The sequence below is a fragment of the Equus caballus genome, chromosome 18 (assembly GCF_041296265.1).
Source record: "Equus caballus isolate H_3958 breed thoroughbred chromosome 18, TB-T2T, whole genome shotgun sequence".
Classification (NCBI taxonomy): domain Eukaryota; kingdom Metazoa; phylum Chordata; class Mammalia; order Perissodactyla; family Equidae; genus Equus; species Equus caballus.
Window position 1 is genome coordinate 40173950 of NC_091701.1, and position 19168 is coordinate 40193117.

Here is a 19168-nt window from a genome sequence, read left to right on the forward strand (position 1 = left end):
TTAAAGCCGTAAATTGGGTCCTTTGGTGAAAGTGATCATTGGTTGTTACTTAAATCTTCCAGTCACATCCTGTAAAGTGAATTTTGCTACAAGTCACAATTTCACAGTTTTTCTGTTCCAAGGGGAACAAATTACTCGAGTCTACGTGGTTGCCAGTTTTAGTCCTTCTGTGTAAGATGAGGGGAAGGGAGCTGCATCAGTCTGAGAACCTGTCCTTCCCTTCCCCGTTCCCCACAGGATAGAACGGGGAGCATCCTGCAGAGCTGAGTGCACTTCTGTTCCCACTCAGCCGGAGAATCAGGCTTGTTGTCTTTAGCACCAACCTGGTTCCTAGAAGAAGAAAGTGTTCAAGAAATAGTTGCAGGAGTAGAAATTAATGTATATTAAGTAAGTGAGCATTAGTACTCATGGATAAGAAATTAAAGAAGCCAAAAGATTAGAGTCTGTACCAAAGAACTAGTTAGCAAACGACACAGAAGCATAAAAGTGGGGCAAATTTCTCGTTGACCCAGAAGGTGTTAAGGGATTAATAGACTTGGATGGGCCTGTTACAGTAAGTAATAAGTAGGAGAAAAAAAATTAATGATTCCATGCAGTTAGGCTATTTGATGTTTGACAATAAATATGGAAGGGAAGGGAAAAGATTGTAGTAAAATAGAAATTTTAAGCTGATAATGATACGAACCTCTTAATCTGCAGTTCATGTGGCTGATGTGCAATAAACCAGTCTCTGAGACACCAGTGCTTGGAGGTGGAGGTTTATTTGAATTGGCCAAACTGAGAAGAAGGGAGGATAGGTTCTCTCAAATCCGCCTTAACAAAAGAAGCGGCAGGGGGTCTTTATAGAGCTAAGGGGCTTGGGAGGAGGAGTGTCAGAGAAGCAAAGGAGAGTCTGTATTTCTTTCACTCCAAATAAGCCAGCCGGGGGTTGGTTATCAGGCAGTAGTAATTTCCTTCAAGGCATTCTTTTTCTTCTGCAAAACAAGCCCACAGGGACCGCTCCATGGCTAAGTGGTTAAGTTCTCGCGCTCAGCTTCGCCGGCGCAGGGTTTCCCCGGTTTGGATCTTGGGCGCAGACATGGCACCGCTCATCAGGCCATGCTGAGGTGGTGTCCCACATGCCACAACCAGAGGCACGCACAACTAGAATATACAACTATGTACTGGGAGGCTTTGGGGAGAAGAATGAAAAAAAAAGAGATTGGCAACAGTTGTTAGCTCAGGTACCAATGTTTGAAAAAAAACAAGCTTATAAATCCTTGTGACCCTTGAGTCACCCCTCAGGTTAAACAAGAAAACAGCAAATTGACAAGATTAACTTCTTTTCATCTGTGTCTGGGCTGGGAACAAGGTCAAAGGGTAATCGTGTTCTTATTGAACATTTACAGTAACCCTCAGTTTCAGTAAGATTATTTAACTTTGCAGTGCCACATTCATTTATTGTGTAATATGTATTGAAGTGCCATAATTTTAACATACTCACACTTAATTATTGTGTGGTATATACTGACATTAGTCGTTGGTGGTTAGTATATACTACTAAATTTAAGACTTTATAGGGGTTAGGTTTTGCATTTTGTTTATATATTTAAATTTGTTTCTAAAATGAATGGACGCAAGTTTCTTCCACTGAGTTTTAAAAAATGTAAATACAAAGATAAAAGATAAATGAGAGACTAGCCTTAAGTCAATTTATCTTTCTTTTTTCCTCCATCTGGAGCAAGTAATTTACAACACAAAAAAGCATTAGCACATCATGAGATAAGATGGGAACTTAAATGGGAACACTTTATGCCTCAGTAGAAACGTACTGAATTTATAAAGGAGGTACAGTAGGAAGTTATATTGTACATGTTCATGAATAGAATATTAGGTTAGCAATCATGGAAAAAGGACTATTTATTGAGGATTTTGGATGTTATGATTTATTATGGCTATAAATTGTACAAAAGAAAATTTTATCGCATGTTCCTTCCTGTTTCTCTTCTAAATATCAGGAAGAATACAAATTTCTGTTGAAACTAGCCTCAGAGTCCAAGTTTTTCCTCTCCTTTTTTCAGGGCTTTTTTAGTCTCATAGCTATGACAGCCTTCTTAACACAACTGCAGCACTGTAGCTTCCTGATCATCGCTATAAAACTTCTCAACTTTTAATGTTTTATTACAAAAGTAAGAGATGCTTCTTACTTAAAAAAAGAAGTCTAGAAGAATTTGGAGTAAAAGGTAAAAATGTCCTTTTATTCCCACATTTCTCCATATTATGGCCATTGCCCCCCCCACACGCACACATACACACAATCTATAGAAGAAAATCTAGAATAAAACACAACAAATTGTTGAGTGAGTGTGTGTAAATATCCACACATGTGTGGGTTTGTTTTGTTTTTAACACAATGGGGATATACTATACATTGTTCTATGACTGTTTTTTTCCTTAACACAGTAAAGCCATGCATGTGTTTTTATATCAAATTTAAAGATCTGCCTCCTTTTTAATGGCTGAGCAGTATCTATTGTTTAGAAAATTTATGTAACCTGTCCTTTATTAGTGAACTTTTTTCCCTCCAGTTTTTCACTTTGACAAACAATGATAAAAATTGTTTCTGTACATCTCTCTCTGTCAATTACTTTTTTTTTTTAAGTGGAACTGACTAGGCTACAGTGTATACATTTTTATTTTGGCAAATAGCATCAAATTGCCCACCAGAAATGCTTAACAGTATGTTTGGTGAGGGGAGACTTTTCCTCTACCCTCTTAGGTTCTGTGAATGAGGGCCTGTGAATTTAACTGACAATAGACAAATTAATAAAAGAAAAAACAAACTTTTTATCACCGCTAGAGGTAATTAGGTAACAACACCTCACTCCACAGGTTCCCAGACTTTGCTGCACATTAGAATCGCCTGTGGAGCTGTGGAGGTCTCGGTCCTCAGGCCTCTCCCCACACAATTAAATGCAAAAGTCTAGAGCCTGAGCCAGGCATCAGCAGTCACTAAGATCCCCAGGTGATTCCACTCTGCAGTTTGCGAACCACTGCCTTACTCATAATTAATTTAATTACTGGTAATTGAAGAGAAGAATTAAAAGTTTATCCTGCCTATCCTATACAGATGTATTTCAAGATAACCCTAGCTATTACAAGCTATCTAAAGATTTCTAAAATATGCCAAAAGCATTCCTGCTGATAAATGCAGAAACAGTAATAAAATTAGAAAAATTACCAATTTTATCTCCTAATTGAATAATTGATTCAAGCAAAGATTGTCATTGTATGCAAAAATCTCTATATTCTCAGTCCTAGCTGTACGTTAGAATCATCTTGGGAGTTTTTAGAAGTCCTAATATTCAGATCACAATGTAGGCTGATTGAATCAGAATCTCTTGGGCTGGGACTCAGGCAGCAGTGGTTTCTAAACTCTCTGTCCGCCCCCTCCCCACACCCCGAGTGACTGCAGTCTGCAACCAAGGTCAAGAACCATTGCCTTAGGAGAAAGGTTGAGGGTGAAGTCGAAAAGAGAAGGATCAGGCTGCCACCACTTGTACTGGCTGGTTGATCTTAGCAACTCTAAAAGTTATGATATGATATGATGCAAAGTACACGGCACCACCTATAAAGTATTCTGACACAAAAATTGGACCTGAAAGCTTTGAGCTCTAGCTTTCTGCTTACGAGAAGTATTGAGGTTAGAGGATATGTAAACGCCACAATGAGAAACGCATCAGACAAAGTCAGAATGTGGAGCATCCTACAGGTTTATTGCTTTGGTTCCCTCCGTAAGTCAAGAGCATGAAAATGAAGAAATGGGAGCCCCTTGCCAGATTTATGGGACTGAAGTAACAGTCACAGTCAAACATCATTTGTGAACCTTATTTCAGCCTGACTTAGCACAAGCCAGCTGAAGAAAGACAATTTTGAAATATCAGGAAAATTTGAATATGAATATGGCATTATGGAATAATTGCGGTTTTGTGAAGTCCTTATTTTATAGAGATACGTATGGAAGTATTTAGAGTTGAAATGATCTGATGTGAGGGATCTGTTTTAAAATTCTGTGACAAAGAAGAAAGGAAAGAGAGATAAATGGAGCACTAAAAGTGTGGCAAAACGTTGTAATTATTAAATCTGGGGAATGGTTAACAAGATTTTTTTCTCTATTTTTGTATATGTTTGAAAACTTTAAAAAATTTAAATACAGATTCTTTAAACAAAAGGTTCAAAATATTGGGCTTAAAATAGTACATCAGAGTGACATGTGTTAAAACCACCGAACTGCTGAGCGTGCTCCGAAGGTTAGTGCTGACATTACTGAAACCAGCCATGAGATAGATGTGTGTTTCCCAGCCAGGGGATGTCATTTAATTTGTGTTTCCACATAGGTGGAATTTTGTTAAGTGAATCCTTATTAAGCAAAGTTACCTATAATGTGCTGGGCGTCAGCCTTTCTGCTAGTTTAGAATTCCATACCTATCACTGTGCTTGTGCGAGGGTGGCAACCACCAAATAAGAATATTAGCATTTTACTTTAGCAAATCTGTATCTGAATGTTCCTAAGCCACTTATGCATGATATATGAACACATCTCCAAAAAGCTTAACTATAGTGACTTAGTACTTCGTGTGAAAATGAGATGTCCAGTTTTAGCCTTTAACATTTCATATTTAATACAAACATGTCAAATAACTATTTAAATTTTCTCATGCTCTTAGTGATATGTGAAGAAATATTCTATTAACTATCTAAAATAAATGGAAATTGTCAAGTCAGAAAGCTCCTCGTTTTCCGTTACCGCCCCCACATCCCCCAGAGCCATACTCCTCATTGATAGGTGCTGCTTTGGGAAACGTCAGCAGCGCTACCATCTCTCTCTACACTTCATCTTATGCCAGAATTAGCCTGCGTTAGCTTTATCTTGATCATCTTTGCCCAAAAAATATAATCCAGTAGAAAAGCATAGAAAAATTCAGTTTCAGAAGACCTATTCTTTTCTTTTGATAGTGAATATCATCCCTTACAGGTTTGTATAGGTTTTTTTAAAGAAGTTTTTTTTAGAGTTTTGTTTTGGTTTGTTTTTAACAGGGAATCTACCCTGTATCTCCCACTATCAAATATTTCCATTTCTGTATTTGGTAACATTTTTTCCCCAAAAGGAATATATGTCTTAGAAAAATTACTTGAGTGATATTTTCTTATGGAGATATAATTGACATTAGAGTGATTTTTGCACACTTATTTTCCATATACCACTGACTTTTTACATCTTTTTCCAGCTTTCTCTATAGAAAGGAGAACCTCCTGGCCTTTTATGCTGAACTCAGTGTTGGCAAACAGTAAACACTTTACATGTGTGATCCATTCTTTTCATGTTTTTGTTTCTAAACTCCTTTTTTCCAGTTTTCCTTTTTCAAATATAAAGCATAAATTTTTATGGTAGGTGTGACACCTGTATTTTAATTAGTACCCAGACTGAAAATAACAAACACTCTTTTTAATATGACTCTTTGTGGAAAGTCCTATTTTTTAAAATAATTTTTTAATCGTTTTATATTCCTGAACAGAATCCAGGAACTTAAAGATATTTAGGAACAGGAGATGTCTCTGGTGACATGCAAAACTGAAATGCTTTTAAGATTCGTCATTATAGAAATCAAATAAAGCACTATATAGCTTTTATAGAGTTAGAAAGTTTGCTTAAACTATGAAATTGGATCCAAGCAGACGAGCTTTTACAGTGGATTTCAAGGCGGACTAGTTGATGTTTAGGGCAAAGTTTAAAGTGAACTAGAAGATACTTCATTAAAGGTTTCTGTTTTCCAAGGCTTTTCACACAACATTTTCTAAATGAATAGAATTTTTAGAGCTGTCGTCTTATTAATATTTAAAAGATAATGTAAGTATCCATAAGACTCAAGAACCTAGCTATACACAAGAGCACCAGACTGGAAATAGTTTGAAGAAACATGGTCTTCTGCCTGTTCTCGTTAAGTCTTTACTTCCATTAAAACTCAACTTTTAAAGGATTTCATATGTATATAGGAGTTTCTATGAGTCAACAAACTCCAAGTGTCTGTAATATTCTTAAAATATCAGTCAACGTCCGTCTGTATCTTCTGTGAACCAAAGAATGTTTGTGTGCTTCACGTTTCCATCACCCTATTTACGTTGTCACCGTGAAACAGTATTTCCCAATGATGTCATTCCCTCCAATTATAAGATTACCTGCTGTAGAAATGAGTGTTGTACATCAGAGAAGTTACTGGAAAGGAGAAGTCTTTTCGGGGCCGTCCTCCAGTTCCCCTTCCAGCATTTGGCTGAGAACTTTACTTTTTAGCCGGAGAAGGCACCAGAATATTTCTGCATCTCTGTGAAAAAGAGGCTCCCTCCTGAGCCTGTGATCCTAAAGGAAGTAAGAGCCCTATGGCCAAACAGAAGGTTGAGTCCCCATGAGACAAAGTTTTCATATTTTTCGCAAAGTATTGTTCCTCTGTGTATAATAGCCTGACCTCAACTCACAGGCCAGAGAGTTGGAAAAAATGTGACACATTCAGTTCCCCTAACTGTCAAAGAGAGTAACGTCTGTCTTAACATTGCATGTTATTACCATCCCAAGAGCCCTCCCAAAAGTCACACTGCACTTCTTTTATGTAAGGGCAAACCCCTGAACATCACAGCATCTCAGAACAGGGCAGGCAAGGAGAATCTAGCAGAAGGTTATAGCACGCTGGAATGTGAAGACTAGTTACAGGGTTGTGTATACTAAAAATCTCCTCACTGATCTGATTTCTAGGTTCCTGTTTCCATGGTGATTTTACACACAGTACAACCTCCATCATTTCATGTAGCATAAACAGTAAGACACACAGATTAACAGACCTGAGGTGTTTTAATATCATGTTCTTTAGAGAGGCCTTAGACTTTTTGCTGAGCATATTTTTATGTACACTTGATATGTATTTGGGAGGTACATCACAGAAAAGAGAAAATAATTCACTCGCATTTTATCTTTTACTATAAGCTTATTGGAGTGGATAATATACCAGATTTTCATAACCCTATAGCATCATTGTCCCTTACCCACTAACGTTTTTCTCAGATGCAGCTTTCTACTTTTTCTAATTAATTGCTGTGTGTGTGTGTGTGTCATACTGGGGCACTCAGGTGAAATGTGAGAAACAGGCACAAAGGTCCAGGCTTCCAGTAATCTCCCAAACTTAAACACAGATGGAGGTTATTTCATTCTACCTTGAAGCTTGTTCAAGTTCTATATTTTTAGACATGCATTTTCTTGGAAGATGCTAATTTGATGTTTGAAAATGCCCCGTAGTATATTTCTGCTATCCCAGAAAACATGTTTGTGATTTTTTTTTTTTAAGTAACGCATGTTCTTCAGGACTCAGATTAAAGAAGTAGCATTCACATTCTGTTTGCCATTTTTTACTCATAAAAATGCATCTCAATTTGATGTTCTGATTGTGCTAAATCACAACATGCCAACTATTTAATTATAGTTTACAGCACTGATCATGAAGTGATTAACCCCATCCTGTAAGTCTCCATGGTTTCTCTGGTGAATTCGACTAGTATCTTCTTCCATTCCGCATAGCAGATGTTTTTAAAAGACATTAATTTTAAAGTAAGATTGCATAAGTAATGCATAATTAATAATTGCAAACCTTACCATACTACAATAAGGAAAGCTTTATTCAGTAATCAGGACATGGGTCTTCTGTTTATCTGAGGTATGGTGTATGTGTGTATATACATTTATATGTGTGTGTGTGATTTATGAATTACAAGTTTTCAAAGAAATAGTAAATAATAGTAAAACTATTTTGAAAACAATTTAACTTTCTTTTAATAATTCAGAAGATATTTCAGTGTCTTTTTGTCTTTACAGGTATATGTGATTGTTGGGCTCCACTTTAGAAGTAGAAAAATGACTGAACACCTTATTCATAATATGAGTTTGGTTATTTTATAGTTCATATTAAATAAACCTCTTTTACCAACCTTTTTAAACTTTCACTTTTATATTTCCTTAAAGATAAAGCACAAAATCTAGGCCCTGTTCCCCATACCCAGTTAATAGGGCTTCAGGTTGGATTTGGGGCACGTGGAAATTTAGTCTTTTCGTGTTCTAGTTACCGTCGGAATGTCCTTTTCTATATTCTGTTTTCTGAGGCATTGCATTTAAAAATATAAGAAACAGGGGCTGGCCCCGTGGCCGAGTGGTTAAGTTCGCGCACTCTGTAGCAGGCGGCCCAGTGTTTCGTTAGTTCGAATCCTGGGTGCGGACAAGGCACTGCTCATCAGACCACGCTGAGGCAGCATCCCACATGCCACAACTAGAAGAACCCACAACGAAGAATACACAACTATGTACCGGGGGGCTTTGGGGAGAAAAAGGAAAAAATAGAATCTTTGAAAAAAAAATATAAGAAACATGTACTAACATTTACAGGGTACATGGTCATATTACTTTTGGGGTAATTTTGTTTATTTTGTTTGTTTTTGTATATTTTGAGATAGCAATTCCGTTAAGTTTTATTATTAGAGTGACCAGTATGGAATCACATATCTCACAATTTGTGCTTGCTCTGTTTAAGATTATTTATTTTAAATAGCTTCTCTTAAAGAAGAGTTCAAATGAGCGCAGTTGCTTGTCATGAGGTTCGTGAGAAAATGTTTCATTGGGTGAAGAGACAAAATTGCTAAGGTACAGATTTTTAGGGTGCTTCTTTCTCTTTTCCTATTTAAATAATAGCTTCTAATAGTTTAAAAAAAAAAAGAGGCATATACAGAACTGTAATGGTTTTGGTCTCCATGGTGATAGTTTTTCAGATCTTGACACTGCCTGCCACCTGATGTTTCTAAGCCAAAAGCTTTGATATGTTGGTGTCCCAGGTTTTATCATGTGCTAAAGCTGAAGCTAAGAGCTGTCTAAACATCTTTCTGTTTTTAAAAATGGTACATTTTTCCACGTGTGGGAAGGTCTGGAGCTACCACAGTGTTCCTTGCATATCTACAGTTTGTCGCCATTCCGTGTTTGATTTTGCAGAGTCTGTTCCTGGATGAAACCAAGGTGGACGGCTGCAGAGCTCTGGTTTCAGGCCCGCCAGTTCCCTGTAAAACTCTCCTAGCCTGGCAAACTATGTATTTTGGGTAGTCCTTAATAAAACTCCTTCAAGAATTGCTGTATAAGAGCGTTTAGAACTCTGGAAACTCCTAACAGGAGGCTTACAGATGAGGCGGATGGCTCTCCAGTACTAGCAGCCTGACAGAGACTTAGATCATGTTTCAGCGTGTACAAGGGAAGCCATACACAATCTGTAATCTTTATTGAAATTCCAAACTTAAGAATTCAAAACTGTCACAGAACTCTACTACCTAGAAGCATACTGTCAAATGATAAACCAGGAGACAGGTTGTTAAAAACCTATATTAAGAATGTCAGCGAATCTTTCTGGAAGCTAGGAATCAAAACCTTGAATTGAATTCAACATCAAGTTAAAGGTTTAGAATGCAATGCGATTCCCAGTTCTCTCATAAACCTTGTATTCACTCTCCAAACTAGCTTGATCAGCAATGCCTAAAAGTTTGACTTTGCTTTACATAGACAAACTTTATTGAACACCCTAAAGTAAGCCACGGCACAATGTGAGGCATGAGTCAGCACTCAATAAAGAGAGGCTGCTGTTTGCCTGGGAATTTATTTGTTCAGCAAGTATTTGCTGGGTACCCACTGAGTGCTATGCACCTATCCTAGGCACTGGGGGTACAACAGCAAGCAAACCAGACAAAAGTCCCTGCCCACATTGAGCTTATATTCTAGTGGAAAGAGATGGTGGTAAGTGCTATAAAGAAAGGAAGAGCTGGCCTCCTGTTGTTAGTGGACACTGCTTAGGTATTCCTTCCTTGAGGAGATTTTTCCTAAGCTCCTTTCCCCCAGACACTCACTCACTCTCTCACACAGCCTCCCTACCCCCCACATCTTTACTCATAGCTGCATTCTTAGAGCCTGGCATAGAGTAGGGCCTTAATAAATAGTTAAAGGAAGAAAGTCAGAAAGGAAAGACAAATGAAGACATTGAAATCCTTGGGATTGTGTATTGAACTCAGGTTGTGATATGGACTTAGTTTAAATCTTTGCAGTGAGAGTGAAGCAACATTCCTGGGAAAACGTGTAACATGAGGGTTAAATCTGAGGAAAGACAGACTAATGAAGAAAATCAGAACATGGACAAACGTATTTTGAGGATATTAGAGAAAGGAAGATATAGTTGAATGGAATTGGGGAAGGGCACTATAATCTACACCACCTGAATTTACAGCATAAAAAACAGAAGTTGGAATAGAGAAGGAGGAGATAAACTGTTGTTTTGTTTTGAGTTTAAGACAGCAAAATAGTACACTTGAAAATAAAACAAGATACTAAGAGAGACAGATTTGGCTAGAGGAAACAGTAATCAAGTTAGGCTTGTCTGTATTCATTTGGAAAAAGAATACAATAAGCAAATGGATAAGAAATGAAAGTTTCCGTTGTTTGCAACTCTGAAAACTGCACAGTTTTGTTGATTTTAGATGATATGAAATATGACATAAAAAGCTAGCCCTACCTTCAGAGGTTTTGTCACCAAGTTCAATAATATGAACACCATGCAAGTTTTCATTTCAAAAGTTTGAGATATACAGGATCTTTTTTTTAAATACTTGGCCACCATTCTGACTCAGAATATGTTAATCTTCTTGGAGAAAGTCACCTGAGGGTGAGTTTTCCAAGAAGGAACAAGGTCAATTTTCAGGTTTTAATTTAATATACTGTATAAGTGAATTTGGGGCTGGTAGTCAGGATGAACAACATTCATGAAATTTAGTAAAATATAATAATAAACTGAGTATATGGAACACTTTCATATAGAAAGGAGTCAAAATGATTATACAGTTTAAGTTGAAAATAGCCTTGTGTTAACATAGATTACGAGATGTTACTGAGAAATATCTGAACCTTTTTTAGCAAGTTTTTATGAAATACTGTCATTAGATTTACCTGATTAAACTTATCTTCTTACAGATGTGCCAAATACTGGTGTAAATAAACCTAGAGTTTCTGACGCTGTCCATCCCAACAACTATCTCATCAGGACAGAGCCAGAACAAGGGACCCTCTATTCACCAGAACAGACATCTCTCCATGAAAGTGAGGGTCTGTTGTATTATCTTTTAAGTATTAGATTTGCTTTTAATACTTTCTTTTTGAAAATGAACATCAGACATGTCAAATAAAGATATTTCCTGCCGCTTTCCTTCCTGTAGGATCATTGGGGAACTCAAGAAGCTCAACACAAATGAATTCTTACTCCGACAGTGGATACCAGGAAGCAGGGAGTTTCCACAACAGCCAGAACTTGAGTAAGGCAGATACCAGACCACAGCATTCCTTCATAGGATCAACTAATAATCATTTGGTGAGGAATTCAAGAGCTGAAGGACAAACACTTGTTCAGGTAAGCCAGACACACATCAAGATCCTCATAAGGAAATACCCTCCTAATTGGATATCTCTTAAAGTATTCCTTATTAAAAGTAAAACCAATACAATTTTGAATTTATAGAATGGATCAAGTAGTGAAATCATTTTACACTATTCGAGTCTATGATGTTAAGGAATTTTTAGGCATGAAACCTGAAAATATATTGGTTTCTATTAATTAGCGCCTATTAATGAATTTTGATAAATTACAGACACAAGAGAATAATTCTTCTGGAAACAGCAAGTTTGGCATGAGAGGAGACGAACAGGAGAAGTGTGAGAGAATTGGGAGAATGTTGGAAGAATTGAGAATATTGTAGTCCCTGAAGGGTTATGAGTTTCTAAAAACACTAGAGCTAAAATATGCTGTAAATGGTCCTAGGGGGCAGAACACTGTTCCCACACCTGCATAAAGTGGGACTGGCCCATTCTAACCAAAGTTTTTGCCTTCATCACTGGAATTGTTCCTGAAAACACCTTTCTTTCCTTTGTTAGAATATAGATATTCCTTCCTGTGCAAAGTTATATATAGAGGCATATCCATTCTGTTAGGTTAGTGTTTGCTAATTTGATAGTAAAAAAAAAATAGTATTGCATATGTATTTATAAAAACTCCTTAGCTGCTCACTCATTGCCACTTCGTTCACATCAGTTCACCAGCATATGCCGGAATTAAAATTAGAAGTGGTAGGAGTCCTGAGTGCCAGTGACCGGTGAGGATAACTATCTGTCCAAGTACCTAGTGATTTCTGTGGAACTGAAAAATGGCAAGATGATCAAAGAAGTTAGGCAAACTCTCTGCTTCTCATAATGAAGTACAGGAAGCCCTGAAGGTACACACAGCAGTGGGCCAGGATTCCCAGTGCCGAAGGAGAAACACACAGTACAACCTTGGCACTTTTGCTCAGCAATTTAGGGGACATTTTTAAGTAATGGGAAACATTTTTATATTAAAACAAACATAAATATAGTGCACGAATTTTTAAGCTAACACAGGAAATCTAGTGCTTGTAGGAGGCTACTTCAAGCTGCACCCGGTCCTCAGAGTGTGCATTTTCTGCTTTGCTGTTAGGGATGCTTTGGTGGGAAGGTTTGAGGAGCTCCCGACTAAACGCTTATAGGAGTTCACCTCCTTAGGTGAATTTCTATGTCAGCAGGTCTGAAGTCACTTGAATAGTAATTATCTTAATTATAGATATTGTCTTTTTCCCCCCAAAATGTGGTCATGTTACTCCCCCCCTTTTTTTAGCTGCCTGTTTTTTTTTTTTTAACTTATGGTAAGTTGATCTTGTTCCTAGAGCTGAAGAATTAGGTCACAAAGGGATCTCTTTTTAAAATTTAATTTGTGTGTAGTCTGAGCAACACGTTTTCTAGCTGTCTGGGCCAAGTATCCCATTTTGGTAGTAAACAGCTCATATGTGGGATTTTCTTATGTTTCTCACTACTAGTAAACCTCAAGCACAGATTTTAGTTTTCCAGCTGTCTGCTAATTTTTAAACTTCCTCTTTCTTGCCTTACTGTTTATCTGCCATCCTCTGCCCTCCCTAAATCTTCTCTCCACAGCTATTACCTTCCCAAAATTGTTGAATTTAAGCTTACATGAGGTCTCCGAGCAGGTGTTTCAGCCAGCCCACTTGCTTGTGACACCTGGAGACAAAGCACGTTTCCTGTTGTGACATCTAAGAGTGTACACAGTTCTTGTCTTATTCCTTTTTTCTCCTTTATTGCCACAACTAAAAGTGAAAGGGGGCTGATGGCAGCTGGACCGTAGCAGTGCTTCATTCAGAGTGCTTCATCCTGGGCTTGTAACCCAGCCCTGGTGTCTGTTTCCCATGCCTCTTGCCCTCAGGCCTGGGCCCTAGTCCAGCCACCATTCCTCTTCCTTGTCGTAGTGCATCAAGAAAGGGATCTGAGACCCATTGTTTGTAGGAGTCTACAGAGTCATAGAAGGACCAGCCATGGCAGATATGTTCTTCATTTCCCATTCTGGTCTTTTCCAGCTGGGTAGGCCAAGAACCCAGCAGAGACTTTGAGCATGCCTCCTGCTGGAACAGATCTTGGGGTGCCTTTATTTGCATCTCTTTAAATCCACAAGCTAAAGATAAAAGTTCATAGAATCAAAGGAGGTAGAAATAAGTGGCTGATAAGCACTAGAAAGCCACACGTGAGGTAAGAGACAAATTCAGCTAAAGCACCTGTGCAGCCACGCTGTCTCTTGAGAGGAAATTCACAGAGGAGAGCAGTGGACCCCAGGCTGTATCTAAACATTCATTTACTCCACATTGAAAGAACACATTCCTTTTGTTAACGGGGCCAACCCATAAAGACTAAACAGTTACAGACCCTCCTCTCGCTACATTTACGTTGATGTATTAAAACAATTTTTTGTTTTACACAAATGCATTACCTTGGCCAAACTTTGACTCACAAAGAACAAGAAAAGTACGTTGCTCCAGTGACCCTTCACCCTTGCAATACAACATTTTATGTGTTGTGAAAAAGGCATAGTCAAGAGGGTAGAAAATGTAAAGAAAAAAGAAAAAGAAACATTAAATGTCTTCACATCTCTCTTTACTGGGTAATTTTAGTAGTCTGAAGGGGGAAAGGTGGAGATTAACCCACCAAAAAAAAATGCAGAACAAGAAAAACATGATGAAAAACCAAGATCCAGCTCTAACGCATACAAAGGAAAAGAAACTGACACCTAAAATAAAAAGTGAATTTGCATTTTGTAGTGAGCTGTGTGCATTATTTTGTGTAACGACAATGGACGCAAAACCCTGGATAAACCCGTTCTCTTTTTTCCCCTTTCATCAGCCGTCAGTAGCCAGTCGGGCCATGAGAAGAGTTAGCTCAGTTCCATCTAGAGCACAGTCCCCTTCTTATGTTATCAGCACAGGCGTGTCTCCTTCAAGGGGGTCACTGAGAACTTCTCTGGGTAGTGGATTTGGCTCTCCGTCAGTGACCGACTCCCGACCGCTGAACCCCAGCGCATATTCCTCCACCACGCTACCTGCTCAGCGGGCAGCCTCTCCGTACTCCGCACAGAGACCCGTCTCCCCAGCAGCTGTACGGCGGATTGCGTCAGTCACCTCCCGGCAGACCTCCAATCCCAATGGACCAACCCCTCAGTACCAAACCACCACGAGAGTGGGGTCCCCGCTAACCCTGACAGATGCACAGACTCGAGTAGCTTCCCCATCCCAAGGCCAGGTGGAGTCGTCGTCCCCCAAACGCTCAGGGATGACCGCCGTACCACAGCATCTGGGACCTTCACTGCAAAGGACTGTTCACGACATGGAACAATTCGGACAGCAGCAGTATGACATTTACGAGAGGATGGTTCCACCTCGGCCAGACAGCCTGACAGGTGAGTACAAGCTGACAGCACTAAAATTGGGCTGGGCTGAGTAAAGCCCAGTGGGGAAATCTGTGCAGCCAACGCTGAAACAGAACATGATAACATGGAAAAAGTTGTTTCCATCTCAAAATTTACACTGCAGACCTCAGTCTGACTTGTCTCTCAGGCTCTGTAATTCTTCATGCATGAAATTATGTACATTTATATCAGGAGAACCCTTTCGCAATGAATCATTTTTCCCCCTCACAATATTAGGATGTAATAGGTACATTTTTGCACTTTAGGAGAATTGGTTGGAATTCTAAGCTGGTTGTTGTTGTTGTTGTCGTTTTTAATGAAGGATTTTTCACCAGCTAAGCTTATGTATACCTTAACCCATAAGTTATGTTAAAAGGTGGGGTCAGAATATCTGTTTTTAACTATGTAAATTTTTTTAAAGAACTGCTTTAATAGTGTAGACTAGAATATGGATTTCCTCACCTACTGCCTTGACTTTAGCCTCTCCATGGGAGATGCACAAAGCTCTTGTGAATTACCTTCAAATGCCGCTCAGATTAAATCAGAAAGACACCAGCCAGGTGCCTGTTGTTGTTGTTATTATTATTATTATTATTATTATTATTATTACAGTCATTTGCTTCAGAGTTTTTTCATGGAGAGTTTCCCACTTAATGTATTGACTTTGTTATTTTGATTAAAATGAAATTTATCTTTAGTGTTTTAAATTATATTTTAAAAGTAGCATATACAAAATGATAAAAAAATTAAAACTATACAGGAAAATATGTAGTGAGAGGTAAAAATCTCGAGCTCCTCTTTTACCCATACCCAGTCCCACACCCCAGTTTGTGTATCTGATTTCCAGAATGTTTGTTTGCAATATAAGTATATGCATTATTTACAAATATGCACACATTGTATTTTCTTTGTTTTTACATGATGGATTCTATTGTATATGCCTTCTATGCCTTCTTCTCTTTTAATATCTCTGAGAGCTTCACTTCATTCTCTAAATAGATGCCTAGGACCCCACTTTTATAGATGTATTTTAATTTGTTTATTTTAATTTATTTAATCGTTTCTCTTAGTGGATATTTAAGTTGTTTCTCATTTTTAGCTATTAGAGACAATGATACAATACATGTTGTTCTTCCTCAGTATTTGCACATAGATTCTCGGATAACTGTGGGATCCATTTCTTGAAGTAGAATTGCGGGAGCAAAATTATGTGTGTCTTTTTTCTTAAAGTAATCTTGTCAAATTGCTCTCCTGGAAGGTTGCACACATTTATATTTCTACCAGTAGTTTGACTGTGCCTGTGCTCCTGCACCTTCACTATCATTGCATATTGTCAAAGTATTTCATCTTTGCCAATCTGGTAGATAAAAAGCTGTACCTTATTGTTTTAAATGGCCCATATTGAATTATGACTGAGGTTGAAGATATCGTATGTTTATCTGCTGTTTTATTTTTTTTCTGCAAACCACAAGTTCAGGTCTTTTGTCTATTTTTATAATTGTAAAAGCTTTTTATACTTGAAATAAATTAGCCTTTTGTAGTATACTTCTCAAGTATTTTTCCGTTTTGTAATTTGTCTTTTGACTTTGCTTTCGGTATTTCTTATATACAGAAGTTTTTAGTATTTTTGTGTAGTGAAATTAATATCCTTTCCTTATGGACTCTGGGAAAGGTAAAGCCTTTTTGAGATTTTCTAATTGAATAATTTTGCATGAAGAATTAATATTGAACTTGATTTTGAGCTCAAAGAAATTCCTATTAGAGAAACCACCTCTTTTTCATTCAGCCGTCAGAGGAGTGTACTTGGCTTAGAAATTTTCTGGCATGCCTCTGAGAAGTATGCAGCAAAGTGAGGTAGGAATCATTTATGAAATTCTGCCTCCCAGGGAAACCTGAAAAGATAAATAGTTCTGAGGATCTCTGTGCTCCGCCCTGTGCTTGCACAGAACAGCTATGCAGAAATCTGTATTTGCAGTAGAGTGAAGTGGAAGCACAGGGACGGAAGCGAGCACGTAAATTACTGTCTCCGTGTTTAACCCTGAGGACTGATCTTTGGCTTAAAAAGCCTGTTTCTCTGCAGGTGAGATATGTTGTCTTCATGTTTCAGGGAAAAAAATTTATACCTGGCCTGTCACAGATTTTGTTTTTCCCCCAAGAATACTCCAGTCTTCAAAAGAAGCTCGGGGTTTCCTTAAAAATGTTCTGGGGAAGCTGTGTTGCCCATTGTCTACCTGCTCACTTATTCTGAATGTGAATCCTAATTTGTGAATTCCTTTCTTCTGTTCTTACTTCAGAAAGTGATGTGCTTGTCATTATATTTGCTGTGGTTCTTGATTTCAAAGGATTCATAAGTTGCTAATTGATGAGCCTAAAGCAATATTTTGTAATAGATTCAGACACTTGGATATTTGTTGATTATAATTTAAATGATGATACAATGTGTGTATAAATTACTTCCTACAACAGAAAAATATGTCTGCCCTAAAATATTTGTTTCAGTATAATCGCATTATGTCAAGAAAAGTTTTGAGAATAAAAAGAATCCATATTTGGAAGATAAGTTTATGTTTATTTCCAATGTCTTAAATAGAAAGGTTTTAAATCACAAGGAATATATCATCGTAATAGTAAACTAATATGTATTTGTGGAATTGCAAATAGAAACTACTGGTTGGATAAATAATATTGTAGAATATCAGTGTTTTCCATTTATTTGGAGAGGGAGGTAAGGTTATTAAAAATTAATCTGTGGAAATGCTTCTGGAAAAATTATTTCTAATAGCAATTACAGAACATAGTTACTTGTCTTCCAGTTTAAAAGATATAAAGTCATAGTAGCCTTTCTACGCATAGTCATTTTACTTAGTCTATAGCGGCTATGTAATTTTGTAATTTTTTAAACATTAAATCTACAGAACTGTGTGTTTTGTTTTTAATGCATGAGCAAGTAAACAAAAATAGTAACAGTCACTCTTATGTTATTCACAAAGGTTTCTAATAACAAGAAATTGCTACATCTCACTATAATTATGTCTTTTATTGCTCATTTTAATTGTCATATATAGTAATTTCATCTTGCTAATAATTCTGTAACAAGTGAATATTTACTGGATACTTTTTGTAGTCTAAGTGGTAAAAAGCTCATTTTGTTACCTTTCCCATGATATCGTGGTAAAGGTTTACAAAAGTTTTCAAATACATGGATTCCTGTGAAGACTCTAGCTGGATCCTTGTACAGCGTGAATATGACATTCTGATAACGGTGTAGAAGGTTTTGTTCCTATTTCACATCACGGTGCAGGTGGGCCAGGGGGGCTCGGCCGACGTCAGGAGCGTCCAGCGCTCAGCTGGCCTCTGCCCAAGTGTGAGTGATCTGCATAGTCTCACAGTGAGTCAAGAGAGTTTGGTCGCTCTACTGGGTGTTAAATAGCACCTCATATTGATAAGATTACCAAGGACTTTGTACAATCACCTGCCCGCTTCATGTCACCATTAACGAAAACAGTGCCTGCACTTTTGTTCAAGATACTCATGGGCTCCATAAAGAAATGGAGCTTATACTCTGCTAAGAAGAATGAGAAGTCTGCCAGTGCCTAAAAAGCTGAAACTCTCAAATGAGAACTTTACAATAACAATCATAATACTGTCTTCACAGTTCCATTCGCTTCTGTGGACCTCTGGTGGGCTAACCTTGCTCTCCGATTTTGTTCGTAGAGGGCTCTGTTGAGTTCAAGGTTTCTCACACTGCGTCTCACTGATCCTGGAGGGGTAGCTGTGTCCAGTGTTGGGTCTGCCGTGACAGAGCGCTGACCTGGGGTTTCCTCTCAGCCCTGCCAGGAAGTAGCTCTCCAGTGGGAATGAATCACATTTCCTTTTGCGCTCTCAGTTTACTCGGTTTTGAAGTGAGAAAGTTTGGCTGGATAATCTCCCAGTTATAAGATTGTACAAACCTGTGATCTTCATTTTAGCAACTGGGGAGCCAGTAGGCGAAACCCACATTTCTTCATTTCATTTCTTTCCATGTCACATTGCTGTCCAGGATGGGTAATAATCATTCATTTTTGAAGCTTTATGTATTAATTTTCTTGCCTCTCCTCACTAAGCAACATATAATTATCACTCACATTCAGGCCCATTTGCTTTTAGTTGTGATATGATTAGCTGAGCTAACAGGATGTGAAGGATCCTATCTTTTTGTAATTAGTTGCTGTGTTAATTATTTGCAGTCTTTTTAAGAGCAAATGTATACTGACTTCATATAT

The 19168-nt window shown here is 37.9% G+C and overlaps 1 protein-coding gene across 50 annotated transcripts in view; it reads left to right on the plus strand.

Annotated features, from left to right (window-relative positions):
* The window catches only part of PKP4 (plakophilin 4), a 228323-nt gene that overhangs the window by 158008 nt on the left and 51147 nt on the right, over positions 1-19168 (plus strand). For 30 of the 50 annotated variants that reach the window (XM_070240982.1, XM_070240998.1, XM_070241005.1 and 27 more), the window contains 3 exons: positions 11069-11200; positions 11311-11501; positions 14345-14897. In XM_070240982.1, the coding sequence (XP_070097083.1) occupies positions 11069-11200; positions 11311-11501; positions 14345-14897 (876 nt within the window). The remainder of the gene's footprint in view (positions 1-11068; positions 11201-11310; positions 11502-14344; positions 14898-19168) is intronic. The other 20 variants (XM_070241002.1, XM_070240989.1, XM_014732472.3 and 17 more) reach the window with 1 other exon arrangement.